General features: G+C 43.2%; 1 protein-coding gene across 1 annotated transcript; it reads right to left on the reverse strand.

Annotated features, from left to right (window-relative positions):
- Window positions 1–897: 897 nt before the first annotated feature.
- Window positions 898–8,773, reverse strand: LOC138798514 (glutathione S-transferase omega-1-like). The gene is made up of 7 exons (XM_069979009.1): window positions 8,704–8,773; window positions 8,549–8,604; window positions 5,562–5,670; window positions 4,958–5,180; window positions 3,906–4,007; window positions 1,923–2,029; window positions 898–1,179 (listed from the first exon to the last, which is right to left on the reverse strand). Exons 2-7 carry the CDS (start codon window positions 8,577–8,579, stop codon window positions 1,023–1,025), a joined length of 729 nt encoding a protein of 242 aa, XP_069835110.1. The 5' UTR covers window positions 8,580–8,604; window positions 8,704–8,773; the 3' UTR covers window positions 898–1,022.
- Between the last annotated feature and the right edge of the window lie 7,239 nt (window positions 8,774–16,012).

The raw sequence follows: 16,012 nt of genomic DNA on the forward strand, positions 1-16,012 counted from the left end.
GCAAGCAGGTAACGTATGCTCAGAGCAGCGGACTGCGGGCAGTTAAAGTGTCCGGGTTACATTGAAAATTCTACTACGGGTATGTAATCCCATTGAACTTCATAGTAGAAGGATTCGCAGCATGAAATCAGCTACGAATCTGGTACGTGTGAAGCTACCCTTAAAATGTACCTGTCGTTAAGAAAAAAAAAAAAAAAAAAAAAAAAAACACACATGCCATAGAGACAAGTCAAAAGTTTTGATCGGTCTGGGTCTACGAGTTCAGACCCATACTGATTGAGAGCAGTGAGGATAGCTGCAGCAAATTTTCTCCCCACTCGGAGTTTAAGTTAAAAAAAAAAAAAAAAATAAAATAGAATGTGTCCTATGGGATTTTTTTTTTAAACTCTGAGTGGGGAGAAGACTCGCAGTAGCTGCAGTCCTCTCTCGATCGGTATGGGTCTGAACACTTAAGAGCAGGATTATTGTGTAGTAGTAGTGAAGGTTCCTGTAACTCCTATTGAATTGAACAGGAGCCAAGATGCAGTAACCCCAGTACCACAACACAGCAGATGGTGCAGAACTTACAGCATTGTTCGCGGTGTATAGGTGCCAATCCAGTAGCTCTGTGAGACAGCTGATTGACGGGGGTGCCAGGTGTCAGAAAAGTGCCAATAAGACATTGTTGGCCTATCCTGTGAATAGGCTATCAATGTTAAAAAAATCCTGACAACCTCTTTGGAAAGCCTTGTCATCATGCAGAGTCAGGACATGTGGCTCTCATAGTCGTTGCCATTTTCCCTTATGTAACAAGCTCCAGTGATCTCTAGGTTGTAAGTCTGACTTTTTAAAGGGGGTATTCCAGGATATAACTGACATTTTGCCCTTCGGTTGCAATTAGAATGAACACACAATGGCTGATTGATACTTGGAAATATGTATTTAATCCCACTTATGAGTGCTTTGAGGTAATAAACATTGGAGTAAACATGATTGAACATTTTAAAAGGCACACGATAGAGAATGCACAGATATTGGTGACGTTACTCAAGACCATAGTCAACTGCATCTATACGGTCCTGTATATAGAGTTTGATAAAAGTGTGGAGAACATCCGGCTCTGTAAAGGTGGCTTTCACAGCTGGATCCTGCAGCATGAGTTTTTGCCATGCACCGATGTGGGGCACCTTCTCCAAATACCTAGACAAATGGAGATGAAAATAAGTAAATACTGCATTGTTAAAGGCTGAAGACACCTTTGCACAGATTTTTTCTGAAAACTCTAAATCTTCATAAAAAAAAAAAAAAAAAAAAAAAAAAAAAAATATATATAATAAAAACTTTTTACTACCATTTAGTTGCCACACACATATACAGGGGCATAACTACCACTATAGCGGCTGCTATGGGGCCCATAACATCAGGGGGGCCCCCCCATTACCCGCATCTGCAATATACTGGGCCCCCTGAGCTGTCACTATTTGCAGCACCAGGTGGACAGCTTAGGGTCAGTTGGGGAGAAATGGGTGCCCCAATCAAAAGTTTGCTATGGGGCCCAGTCATTTCTAGTTACGCCCCTGGTATACACATACACACACACCTGATATTTTACCCCCTATTATTCTATGTGTGGTTCTCTGCACCATCCACAAGCTTTAATATATATGTATAAAACTTGCCCATGTCGTCTTTCTTTTAAAAAAATTCATTGGTGGACATAATAATTTCATCGGTGAACAGTCTCCTAGGCGGGCTTCAAACCAGTTGGGCCATCTCTCTTTTGGGAGAGGGGCCCTGCACGGTCCACCAATGAATTAAGGCGATTTTAGAGCAGAAAGAAGACCCAGACACTTTGTAATATCCACTGGATGATATTGCTGTACTTTCAACTACTTCTTCCAGAAGAGTTAAAAATATATAATAAAAATGTTTATTTTACTTACTCTACAACATCAAAAACAATCAACCGTTCAACCCATGGCCAGATCATGTAGTCAATCATAGTTGCAGATTTTCCACCAAAGTAAGGGGTTTTCCTCTTGGCCAGTGCCTGTAGAAAGAAAAAAAAAAAATTTTTAAAGTCAAAGTCAAGTGAACTCAAGTTCCCTTGAGTAGTGTAAATGTTACATAAAGTGTGACAGGCAAAAATACCAGCAAAAAAAAAAAAAAAAAAAAAAAAAAAAAAAAAGAAAACACGCAAGGGGGAAGGTGTAGTAGGCTGGGTTCACACTGCGTTTTTGCAATCCGTTTTTCTTAATCCTTTTTTTTTTTTAAACTGATTGCAAAAACGGATGCAGTTGTGTGCATCCGTTTTGATCCGTTTTTTCCATTGACTTCCATTATGAAAAAAAAGCGGATCCGTTTTTTTTGACGACACAAAAACGTTGCCGACACTTTTTTTTTGTCTGTTAAAAAAAAACAAAACGGATGCGTTAAATAAATTGCAAAAACGCAGTGTGAACCCAGACGTACTTGTGGTGACCAAGGTGTTGTTAACAAGGGATGGTGTTGCAGTGCCACTAGTCACTGGGCTTGGATTGGTATAAGCCCTCTAGGTCCTCACATAAGCCTGTTAATAGATAATAGATGGTGGCCCATGTAGCACAAAATAGTAAACACAGAGTCCAGAGCCAAAATTGGAAACACAATTAAAGTGATATTGTCCCCCCTTTCCATACAAGGAGTTCCCAGCACCATTCTAAAGTTTATATTGTGGACATTCCACACTACAGAATCGGCACTGCAATCAGAACCCCCGCCCATGGACTCCTGTGTTGAATTCCACCTTCTCTCTATCAATGGCCGCGGGTGGAGGTTCAGAGCAGAATTTTGACACTGATTCCGTAGTGTGAACGGGTTCTAAAAGGATTTCTTTGTCGTCCCTCCCCCTCAAAAATGCACTTTATTGTTGGTGGACAGTGAGATAGGGCCGAGGTTTAATGAGTGTGAAACCCCATATCTCCTCCGGCATCCTCGCTGTAGGCCCCACCCCTTCTGTGACATCATAGTCGTCTCTGCCCCATCGCCTCCGAGGCTTCATTAGGATGGGCAGACCTAGAGGCATAGCCCCCCCCCCCCTTCTATCAAAGCTGGATTAGAGGGGACAGGGCATAGGCTTCTAGGTCAGCCCATTCTAATGGCTGTGGAGGGGGCAGGGCCTATAAGTCAATGATGCCACAGATGGGGTGGGGCCTACATGGGGTTGCACAGCTGTTAAGCCCTGCCCACCAACATGCATTTTTGGGGGGAGAGACCACCAAGAAATCCTTTATACGGTAAGATATGACAAATCCACAATATAAATGGTGCTGAAAAGAGTGGGACAATATCACTTTAAGGTTATATCCAGGATCTGTTCTATATAGACCCTAAGTGAATGTGCAGAAGACCCAAAAGGAAATTACTGTATATGGAAAATACAAATCAATGAATAAAGAGATACAGCAAGGGTCCACATCACTAGAGCAGTATATAGGCATCAACTCTAACCATCACTGCAGGAAACTTACACTAGAGTCTGTTCCCATTGCAATAAATAAAATCCACCGGGCTTCACTCATAAGTATTTTTATTCTGCTTTGTAGTGATAAGTGAACAGTGAAATATTCCAATATTCGATATTCGTACGAATATCACCAGAATATTGGATCCCAATAAAGTCTATGGGAACAAGTATTTGATTATTGAAAATCATCAATTCGACCACTTGGGAGGTAAAAACTGTAAGCTGGGGGATTTGAACGCTTATCGAATATTTTTCGTATATTCTGCGAACTATAGATCGACTACCTTACTATTCGATCAAACAGTATTCGCTCATCACTACTGCTTTGCCTTTTATTCCTATCACATAACATTGCTGAACTTAAGACGTAAAGCACAGTTTATCAATTCACCAAGGGGGAAAAAAAAAAAAAAATTCTTACCGCATCAAGTTGTTTAAACTTCTCAAAAAACTGCGCCTTTAATTCGGTTAGATCATGATTATCCTTTCGAGCAAACAAAATCTTGTACATGGCAGTAGTAACCTGAGGGCAAATATGCACAACTATGTTACTTGTGAGGAGCAGCTGATCGAGAGAAAATATCAAGACTATGAATATGAATTATTGGTAACATGGTTATTCATTTTCAACTTAGAAAATCCCAAACCTTTTACGACTCACAAAAAAGTACCATTCAAACCAATGGGCAGACAACATGGCAGATTTTACAGTGACCCAATAGAGAAGGTCAGAGAGTGTTTATGGTACCAATTTTGTCCAATACCCCCCTCGCTGTCAAACAGGAGGCTAAGTTCAGGGGGGGGGGGGGGGGCGCTCCATAGGAGATAGCAGCAGCTCCTATTAAACGGAACGACAGCAGCAGATCGTTGTCGTCTGTCTTTCAACGGCTATAATGGCTGATAATCGCTTTATGTAATAGGGCCTTGCAAAATACATGACGTGACAGTGTCCTAGATTACACAGACATGGTTGTTTTATTTTAAAGACAGCACCATGGGTGGTGTCTAGTATTACTTGCTTCAGTGGAGCGGAGTTGCAAGGCAGAACTGCAACAACATTTAAGACTTGACAGGTGTGGTACCAGTAGGGGATAATAGGTCCGTTTTGGGCGGTAGCCCGGGGCCCTGAGCTCTTGGGGGCCCATGGCCACCCAAACAGACTTGTTCTTTAGGGATGTTTTGTATCCCAACTACCATTCTGCCAACATATGCAAAAAAAACTGCAGCTTTTTTTTACTGTGATTTTGCACAAATTAGGGTATTATGACATTATCTATCCTGTACTATGAACACCACGCTAGTGCTGCCGTAGTTACAGCAGGGTGGGGGAGGCTTGGTGAACACCTGGGGGCCTATGGTAAAGTTATCAGCCCCTGGTGGTACCACTTTAAATAAAAGCAGCCATGTTTTCCAAGCCTTGACCACCACCTTTAAATGTTTTTACATGGAGGGAAACACACACACACACCTTACCCCAGAGAAAAGTTCCAGAAGCATCTTCTCTTGTGCCTTTTGATAGGGATCTGCTGGGGTCAGCTTTTTCCCAGGATAGGCTTCATCCAGGTAATCAGCCACAATTGGAGATTCATAGATGATTTTACCATCAGGGGTCTCAAGAGACGGCACTAACCCTAGAGGACTTTTCTCAAAAAACCACTCTGGCTTGCTTTTTAGGTTAATGTTGATGACTTCATGTCTAAATAGAATAAAATAGACACTATTCGAGTTCTACTGTACGTACAATACACATATATAATGGTCCCCCGATAGACAGAGAAAGATATAGAATATATTCAGAACCCAGAGGGCCAACCTTAATCACCAGAGCCCCACTGTAATTGGGCCCCCCTCCCCCCAACTATCACACATCCCTCATTGTACTGGTCACCCTAAATGGAGCAGAGGACCTTATGGGTCCAAGATTGACTGCAACTCCTATGGTTAGACCCCTATGAGCACACAAGACATCCTTCTCTACATTCCTTATGAAATAATCATTCACCAGATTAAAATTATAAGATATAAACAGATCTGAAGGACACATCTATAAGAAAAAGGTATACATCTATGTGCCTACTTGATTCCTTTGGCAGCCAAGACAAGCCTCGCTCTTTGGGCATAGGGACAGAATCTCATGCTGTAAAGCCGAATCAGACCTTCTGGTACCGGTCCTGGGGCAGCGCTGCCTGAAAGAGAATATATTCTCAGTATACAGATAACAGGAAGGAAGATAACAGGAAGGAAGATTACGTGAAGGCAAACTTGTCTGGTTAAGGTTGGATTCACATTACGTTGCCCCAGTATGTTGATGATCTGCATGGTACTGAAACTATAACTCAGATGTATGTATGTAAACAGCACCACACGTATTGACAGGTTGTGTCTGGTATTGCAGCTTTGCTATATTAAATCAAAGGAAGCTGAGCTGCAATACCACATACAGCTAGTGGTGCTGTTTTGGAATAAAGCAGCCATATTTTTCTAAATCTTGTACAGCCCCTTAAAAAGAGTTATGCAGAGATGCAAAGTTCCCCTCTTCCTCTTGATAGCATGCCTGGTCAGGTCTCCATAGTCTCTCGATGCTTATTAGGCTGGGTGCACACTGCGTTTTTGCAATTCGTTTTTTTCATCCGTTTTTTGAAAAGAAAAAAAAAAAAAAAAAAAGGATGTGTGCATTCGTTTTGATCAGTTTTTCCATTGACTTACATTATTTAAAAAAAAAAAAGGATCTTTTTTTGATGGACACCTCCAGCTGATACAAAACTACAATTCCCATCATGCCCGCACAGTCAAAGAAATCACTAAAGAACGGCCACGACTGGATTTCTTTTTCACACTAGCAGCAATATCCAAGTCACACAGAAGGCCAACATATAATGTTCATTCAGCGCAAGAGAATTAACTCACCGACTTGAAATCTCAGTGTGCCATTGCTTTTGCTTATTCATTATGGCAATAAGCAGATATGTACACGCTTATCACTTAAGTATAAATGGAGGAGCCGACTTGGTCATTTACCTCAGTGAAACACCTTCAGTTACAGGTTGTGACCATTTATCAATATATCTGAGCAATAAAACTGCATAGAACAAAAAAAACTTTCAAAATAAAATATAATGCGTGTACATGAAGGGTAGTACTATTGCTGGCTATTATATCAACTTTATATGACATTTTACCAGTTTCATCCTCTGCAGGGCAACCTCTAATTTTCCATAGACCCCTAGAGAGTAGGCGGAGACTTAGGGATCTATTACATAGAGCAATAATCAGCTGACAGGCCGCTCAGCCAATCACTGGCCATGTCGGTCCCAGACAGTGATTGGCTGAGCGGCATGTCAACCCTGATGGGCCACTCTGCAGCTGCAGCGGGGGGGGGGAACGGGAGGAGGAGATTGGGAGTGTGGACAAGTAATTTAAAAACTGTTTAGGCAAAGGCTGCATGGACATCGCTAACGATGTCTGTGCAGCCCTTGCTTAACAATTATCGGGCTGTGTAATAGGCCCAGTAAACAGGTGCCAATCTAGACTTGAGTACATATTGAGTTTACAGTGTGATAGAACTTTTACCTCTATGATGTCTACTATACACTGCACAGATCACAAGCAGCAGCGTAGACTTACATCCGCACTGCTTGTGATCCGATGTGTCTCCTCCAGTCCAGCTGTATCTTCAAGTGACTGTACCACCAGGCCCAGGCCGAAGCACTGGAGGCGGCCGAAGCACTGGAGGCAGCCGACCCACCCCCAGTGGGAAGAAACCCCCGCCCCTCCATGACGCGACTCCTTTAGAATCAATGGAACCCTATCATAGAGGGGCTAGGGTTTCCTCCCACTAAGAATGGGTCGGCCCACCTCCAGTGCGTCGGCCTGGTGGTACAATCACTTTCAGGCCCCGCCTCCTCCAGAATGATATACAGCCAGTGGATGTCGGGCCTGAAGAAACAGCCATTGGCCGGACTAGAAGACTGGAGGGGACCTGCCAAATCCCAAGAAGCACAGATGTAAATATACATGGCTACTTGTGATCTTTAAACTGACAGCACAGATATATTTGTGCTGTTAGTTTCCCGGGCTACATGAACAATACAGGGATTGTTCATTTAGCCCAGCTGCTAAATTTGTTGTACCGTGAAAATGATCGGCGCTTGTTTGCGGCCCCCGGCAGCCGACAAATCTGCACATTACACTCACATTTTAGGGTACAAACCCACACACCAGATATGCAACAAATACGCAGCAGATTTGATGCTGTGTTCAGTTATTTAGATCTAATCTGCTGCGTATTTGTTGCGTATTTGCAGCATATCGCAGCAGTAAATACGCTGCGTATACGGTGTGTGGGTTCATACCCTTAGGGTGCGTTCACACCTACAGGATCTGCAGCAGATTTGATGCTGTGTTCAGTTAGTTAAATGAAATCTGCTGCAGAAAATCAGCTGCAGATCCTGTAGGTGTGAATGCACCATTAATGGTTATGTTAACACATACACAATTTTTAACCCAAACCAGGAGAGAGTCTAAAAACACATAAAAAGGGGCAGGTTCTGTTTGTCCCACTCCAGGTGACCACAATACTGTGTGTGAACATAGCCTTATAGTTAAGTCATTTAAAATATGTGGCCCAGGTGTGTCTCACAACCTGTTTAGCAATGTTTAGGCTTGCACACATGCTGCATTTTAGCATGGCTTGTCTTACATAAGCAGATCCTATACACAACAAGGCAGAGGTCACATCTGCTTTCATATAAATGTCTTATCAAGACCTCAGAGACATTTAACAAGGTCAGTCACAGATACAACTTGGATGAAATACAGATGTAATCCCAGATATCACAAAGAGCTGTACAAAGCCACAAACCAGCTCTAGTAGGTAAATATATACATATTCACAACAATACAATAAACTTGACAAAAGGATCCAGTTATACATAACAAATACAGTTATCATAAACATGATCCCATCTGCCATTGAGCTTGTAACTCAAATTCAAGTGTGTGTGTGTGTGTGTGTGTGTGTGTGTGTATAGCAGCATTTCCATGCAATAGGACATACTCACTTACCCTTGCCATAGCTCTTCTGTGATCCAGTCATTGCTGCAGATTGTCCCTGGAGACACCTATATAAGAGGCAAAGATCACATAGATTATATATAGAAATTATATGTGTTAGTGCAGCAGTATCCTGCTTGGCTCTGTGTATATAGGGCCTGACATACCAGAAGGAAGCCTGTATATGAGCTGCCCTCCCTGCAGTCTATATCTATGTGTCTCCCCCAGTCTCCTCCCCTCCCAGCTAATGGTTAACCAGCCCCAGCTCCTCCAGGCGGAGATCTGCTCCATCTGTATAGTCCTGATTACATAGGAGCAATGCTACATGTATGTTATTACACCTCTATTTGCTATCACTTAGGCAATGATGTAGCAAAACCTTTGTTTGAATGTAAAGCAATATTAATGTTTAATGCGCACATAATAGATAAGTAAATGGACTCGCTGTAGCTCCATTGGTGTTAATTTCCAGGCACTATGGAGATATAACACACAGCGATTATCGCACTAGATTGTGGTATGAGAGGGAATATTAGCTTTTGGACATAGAATGAAATTATATTTATATGCAGATTCATGTACATATTTTTTAATTGCACAAATTCCAACAGTGTCGAACCGAGATACAGCATGATCGGATAGTGTTATAATAACCATGCGGAGTATGGGCCTTGCTAACATTAATATATCATTTGTGCATCATATTAGGTATCACTGTATGGGTGGTAATTATAATGACATACATACACTATATACATACACTACATGGAGAAAAGTATTGGACACCTACATATTCCACCCACAGGAGCTGTAGGGACATCCCAGTCTAAAACCCATAGGCATTAAAGGGGTTATCCAGTACTTTAAAAACATGGCCACTTTTGCACCACTCTTGTCTCCAGATTGGGTGGGGTTTGAAACTCAGTTCTATTGAAGTAAATGGAGCTTAATTGCAAACCACACCTGAACTGGAGGCAAGAGTGGGGCAAAAGTGGGCATGTTTTTGTAGCACTGGATAACCCCTTTAAAGGGGTACTCCAGCAGGGGGGCACTTTTTCGTTGGGACCGGGAGGAGGTGGCCGAAGGAAAAGACTGGCCATTTCCGGGTGTCTGACGCGGGCCCGAGATGTGACGTCTCAGGTCCGCTCAGGGACTCAGTGAAGGAGGCGGGATCTGATCGGACTTGAAACCGGAGCACCGCGATGTGGGACCTGCCGCTGGAGGGGTGTGGAGAGGTGAGTGGACGTCTTTTCCCTCAGCCACCTGCTGAGGTCAGGGCTCTGTGCAGCCAGTATGGTTCTCCCACCAGTCATGCTAGAATAGAAAAGGGGCAAATCCAACATGTTCCCAGTAAGTTGGAAGTGACAATTATGCACAATGGATAACATGTTTTCCAGGACTCCATAGGGCTACATCCAACATCGTCAGCCACTGGTATCAGCAATCTGGCTGAGCATGCTTGAGTCGTGGTCATCTCTAATGCTAAGCATCGGAACAAAATCCCCTATTACACTGGGCGACATAGAGGAGCAAACGAGGGCTGTCCGTGCTCGTGTGCTCCTCGTTCCCCACGCGCTTCCGTTGCTATTACAAGCAGGTAGCGGGGAGGTGCGGGGGGGAGCTGCTCGGGTGATCGCTAGATCGTCTGGGCGGCCCATAGAGGATAGTGGCAGCCTGCTGCCGCCACTCCTATTTTGCAGTGCAACGCCAGCATAACGCTGCTATCACAGTTGTTTGTCTTTCAACATGTTGAAAGTCAAACAACAGCATTGATCAGCCGATATCTTTCATATCGGCTGATTGTTGCCTTCTATTACATGGGAAGATTATCGTTAATGGCCAATAATCATTCCGTGTAATAGGGCCTTAAGGGTCCTTTTACATGGGCTGATTATCGGCCAGGAGCATCAGTAGAAACTCTCCTGCAGGCAATAATCGGCCTGTGTAAAAGTGGCAGCGATCAGCCGAAGACCGGGTAAATGCCTGATTATTAGCTAATGGCATCTTTTGTGCCTCCTTGAAAATTTATTTTTACAGGCTGCACATTTTCCTGTGTAAACAGGGTTTGTGCGGCCAAGAAAGATAAAGAGAAAATGACAGCACAGATATGTATATATCCGATATGTATCTATATCAAAAGCAGCGTGGCTGATAGGTATAGACTGCTTGTGATCTGGAAACTGACAGCTCAGATATGTACATACAGATCTGTGCTGTTAGTTTCCAGGGCTGCATGAACAAAACAAGGATCATTCATGCAGCCTATCTGCTCGTTTTCTTGTGTGGTGTTAAGGCACCTCAAACAAGCCGCCAGTCTCACTGATCTATGCTTCTTTGCGGCCCCCAAAGTCTAAAAGGACCCTTAGAAAAAAAACCTCCTCCACTAAACTTTACTGCTGGTGCAATGAGGTCAGGCAGGTAAGATTCTTTTACCATTCAGTAAACCCAGACAGGTCTATTATATACAGTATTTGTCAAAAACTGTGCCCACTGTGCCTACATCACTGTTTATAAGGGTACATTCTGTAGTATGGGGGTCAGGCAGCATTTGAGAAATACAGTTAATCTGCTCACACATCTGTTCTCAATAGACATTAATCTTCACTTGGTGGGGCCGCGTACATGTGTCTTTCAGGTTTTCTTGTACTGCACGGTGACTCAGGACATTCACAGTATATACATGTACATTGAAAGATCAATAGGTTCCTGCCTCCACCCAGCACATTAAACATACAGCGCAGCCAGTCACCATGACGGCAGCTTTTCCTAGATAGTATAACAGTATGACAGAATGTAAATGATCTGTTAGACTTTAGTCAGATGGTTGTGGACCTTAGATAACCATAGGGTTCTTTCCTGTTCTTAGTTTAGTTCATTTGAACTACAATAGGTCCAGGACTAGTGGGCACAATATGGACACTAAGTGGGCCATGTATTAAGACTGGCATACACATAGGTCAGTCTTAAATTAGGCCCTGACCCTATTCAATCTAGAAGATTTACAAAGGTGCACACCCCTTAGGAAAATCCGGGGGACATGCTTCATGGCGGGCACACAAATCTACACCTCCTCCTAACCACGCCTCCTCCCGCCTTGTCGTGCCCGCCCATCAGGCGAGCTGGGGTTATGGCTGGTGTATGCAGGGCCGTATTAACAGCTGCTGCTGTCCTAGGCACTAAACCTGAAGACGCCCCATCTTCACACACCTATTGGCGATACCAGACCTGACCAATACCACCATACCCCCCACCCCCCTGGAAAAGACACCAGATTTACTGGCAAGTGTGAACGGGAGGAGGGAAACTAAAAAAATAAAAACAAAAAAATTTGTTTTTTTCTGTCCCCCTGCTCCCTGGTGCTGCCTCCCTGCAAGGTGCTGCCCTAGGCACCGGACCACGGGTGCCTAGTGGTAAATACGGCCCTGGGTGTATGCCATGGAGATGGCAAGAATCTGTACCTTTACTCTGGTGTATGCCAGAGGCGCAATGATATTAAATGTCCTCTTAAATGTATCATGTGTATCTTTATGAGGCTGTCTTGTTTAAAGGGGTTGTCCGGCGATAAAAAATTATTCACAGAATAACACACATTACAAAGTTATACAACTTTGTAATGTATGTTATGTCTGTGAATGGCCCCCTTCCCCGTGTCCCACCACCCCCACCCGTGTACCCGGCCACGTCATCAGCTGCTCAGCCGCGATTGGCTGAGCACAGTTATGCTCAGCCAATCGCGGCTGAGCTTCGGATGACGCTGCAGAGGGCGGCCGACACTCGGGAAGATCCGCCGGTCTCCCGAAGAAGACGTCACTGCTGAGGATCGGAGACCGTGGACGACACGAGATGCGGTGAGTATAATGCACCACACTTCCGGGTCTAGCGTGGGTGGGGGGAAACACGAGGAAGGGGGCCATTCACAGACATAACATACATTACAAAGTTGTATAACTTTGTAATGTGTGTTATTCTGTGAATAATTTTTTATCGCCGGACAACCCCTTTAAGATCTATGGCTGTGGTGACAGAGGATTTCTACCCCTCAATAACTGAAATAATACTGGTTTTGTGACATGTCGGAAGAACTATGAGATTTATGAGATGGCAGTCACTACTAGGCTCCAAAACCTCAATCACCAATTTTCTACTCAGCCAAATTGAATGCACTATAATGTCTTTAGAACTTTGAACATTAAAAAAAAGAAAAAAAAAAGAAGCAAAAAACGAAGGAAAGGAGCAAGCAAAAAAAGGTGAAAGCAGGGGCGTAACTATAAATGGCTGGGCCCCATAGCAAACTTTTAATTGGACCCCCTCCCCCTAAGTGACCTCTAAGCTGTCAGGTGTAATCATAACTTCATAACTGCAAGCGCTTGTCAGGAGTGCTTGCAGTTAAAGAGACATTTGCAAAACTCGGTAGGCCACTGGGTGCTGCAAATGAGGACAACTCAGGGGGCCCAGTGTATTGCAGGAGCGGGCCAGTGGGCCCCCTGATGCGGCAAGCCCTATAGCAGCTGCTATAGCTGCTTCAGTGGTAGTTACGCCCCTGGGTGGATGGAAGGGTGAGGAAACAAGAAAGAAAGGGAGGGAAGAACAAAGACAGGAAATAAGGAAGGATGAGAGGGAAGAAGAAAGTAAGAAAGAAGAATGAGGGAAGGGAACAAGGAAGGAAGGGACCAAGAAACCAAGGAGCAGAAAAGGAGGAAAGCTTGAAAAAAGGGCGCGAGGGAGGGATATAAGAAAGGAAGGAAGGAATTCTCTAAAAATGTACGGCTCTGTGCCCAGTGTATGGATGAAATTGTTTTTTCTATTCAATGCACCTCCCCTTCCTGAACATGTATCAAAAAGGTCCCCAGTCTTGACAACCCCTTTAAGAGTCATAGTATTTCCAGTCCTAGTGACCGAAACAACTTTTCCCTGTTTTTTCGGATATTTCAGTCATGATTTCTGTGACTTTTAACCTATTTGTTATTCTCCTATTTTTTCTTCAACTTTTTTAAGCCCGATAATTTTTTTTATTGCACTGGCTCTTCTATTACATGGCCGATACATGCACTAAATAAGCGATTATCGAATAGATTGGAGCTTGTTTAGCATGTAGGCCGTATCTGAAGAACATAAAACATACTAGTGGATAATTGGCAAATCCTGCACACATTGTCCTGGCCACCTTGGAATATAGGTGTCTGCCGAAGCATTATTCAGTCTATCCAAAAGCAAGAAAAATCCTCCGCACCATGTTTACTGATACAACTGGTTTAACTCTCTTGGTCAAAGTACAGAGGGAAGGAAAGTCAGATACTTCAGGTAAACTGGGGCCACCAGTATGCACAGAGAATCTAGGTACACTTAATAATTATTGTACACAATACATAATATACAGGGGATGGAAGAATAAGAAAACCTAAGCTTTATCTTTCTGAAATATACAAAGCTAAAGCTTTGGCTCTCCAGGCATGATGGGAATTGTAGTTTAGTAACAGCTGGAGGGCCTGAGTTTTACACTTTTGTTCTAACACCTTTCTATCATAGTGTCAGGACTGTGTGCTGGCGCTCCTCGGTTTGAGCCCGTGTTCTGACTTTTTGCCTGACCTCCGACTATCCTCTCTCTAACAGATTTTGTACTGTGTTGCTCGTTCGGTTTTGACTTGGCTAGCTGACTTTCCTTTATTGTGTTTGTTCGTCTGTCTGCGTTTCGTGTGTCGCACCTACTCAGTATAGGGACCAGCTTCGTGGTTGTCCGTGGCCGTTTAGGGCCGTCCGTGGCAAGTAGGCAGGGACATTGGTTGGGTCAAGCCTCAGGGTTCACTGTCCTGTATTGTCCGTGTCTCCCTAGCCTTGACACAGTCGGCATAAAGTGTTTCAGCAGTTTGTGCTACAAGTAGCTCTGGCTGGCTGTAAAGGGGGAAGGCTAGCTTTTGCACCTCATGGACATCAATGAACCTTAGTTGCCTTGACCCTTGTCCTTCCCTGGACCACCTTTGATAGTCACCATTACATGCTGAAAACATGCTACAAGAGACTCTAGTTATTACACTCTGATAATGTTATAGCAGATCTGTGTATATTGTTATAGCTTTGGGCATTGTTTTGTATCCTTCCAATTCATGAAAGGCAACAGGAAGTCTTTCCTTCAAACCTGAGGAATAGAAACCCCATGGTGACTCTGTACCAGCTGATTGATGGTGCTTCCTCCGGTGTCGTCTTCCATTGCTTTTCAGACTGCAGATAGGTTTGGATCACATGATCAGCGCGTCAAAGTAAAGAGTATCACGAATTTGAGCGTTTATCCAAGCACATGTCATTAATTCATAGTGCTGTTTACATATCCAAGCATGTTTTGGTCACATGGTTTAAAAAGAAGGGAGAAAAATTGTACTACATAACATAAGCTTAATATAAACTTGGAAAACAGCAGCGTGCCAATCTGCCATTTTTCTTGTCCTATGTGCATATATGGACTGTTATGGCTGTATGATTTTATGCTGAAGCTGGAAGTTTTTTTTATGCAGTTTAAAGCATAAAAGTTTGATGTACGTATTATACTCTGATGAGGTAATTACACAATACAGAACTACAGATACAGGAGGAGAAGGGATTACTGATGCACTTGGTTGCCAGGTACAATGAGCAGAAAAAAACAAACAGCAGCAAAACAAGGAACGGCTTACACTGAGCACTTCTGCTGCTGAGGTGAGAAGGAAGCCTTGATTTACCTTGCATGGACAGGACAGATTCCCCCTAGTGTTTAAGACTAGGGCTACTTCTCTTGAGTAAAGAGTTATTGGTAAATGAAGTGATTGAGGCCTGATAATAAGAGACATTAGGTATCATGTGGTGCTTCTTGGTCCTTTATCACTGTCTCACATCTTTATGTGGTTGTCTTTCCTGTCTTGACCATCAGTGAGCTTAGGGCCTGAATAAACAGCAGACAAACCTTGCCAGTACTGGGTCCACTGGGCTAAGAAGGTGAGAGGCAATCTTATAAAATAAGTCCACTATGCTATTACTGCGACCTTTAGGATCCCTGTATTTGCTTTTTGTATTGTAACTCAGACTGCTTGATGAATTGTGAGTATGCTTTAGTGCAAACCAGTTATACTACTCCAATATATTGACCTCCGTTAGGTTGTATGTGTGTTATTTCTTTAACAGGTGGGGCAAAGATTATCTAAGCATGATCTTCTCTGTAATGTATCTACAATCTTTTCAGTGCTTTAAAATAGACCCCATATCTGAGACTTATACAGTATGTAGCTTAAGAAACAAAGACCCAGTGTACCTGGTTTACCAATTGCTCAGTCCATAGCCCATCCCTGGTTAGTTGTGCTTCATTGCAGACTAAACATTTTTGGGCTAAGTTAGCACAATGTATTTTTTCATTTAATAACGGCCTTTGTTGCAACGGCCATTATTAAATGAAAAAATACATTGCATAGTTTTCAATGGAATTGTGGAATTCTGTATACATTGAACAGCAGC

This window comes from Dendropsophus ebraccatus, chromosome 8, assembly GCF_027789765.1.
Source record: "Dendropsophus ebraccatus isolate aDenEbr1 chromosome 8, aDenEbr1.pat, whole genome shotgun sequence".
In the NCBI taxonomy this organism is placed as follows: Eukaryota; Metazoa; Chordata; class Amphibia; order Anura; family Hylidae; genus Dendropsophus; species Dendropsophus ebraccatus.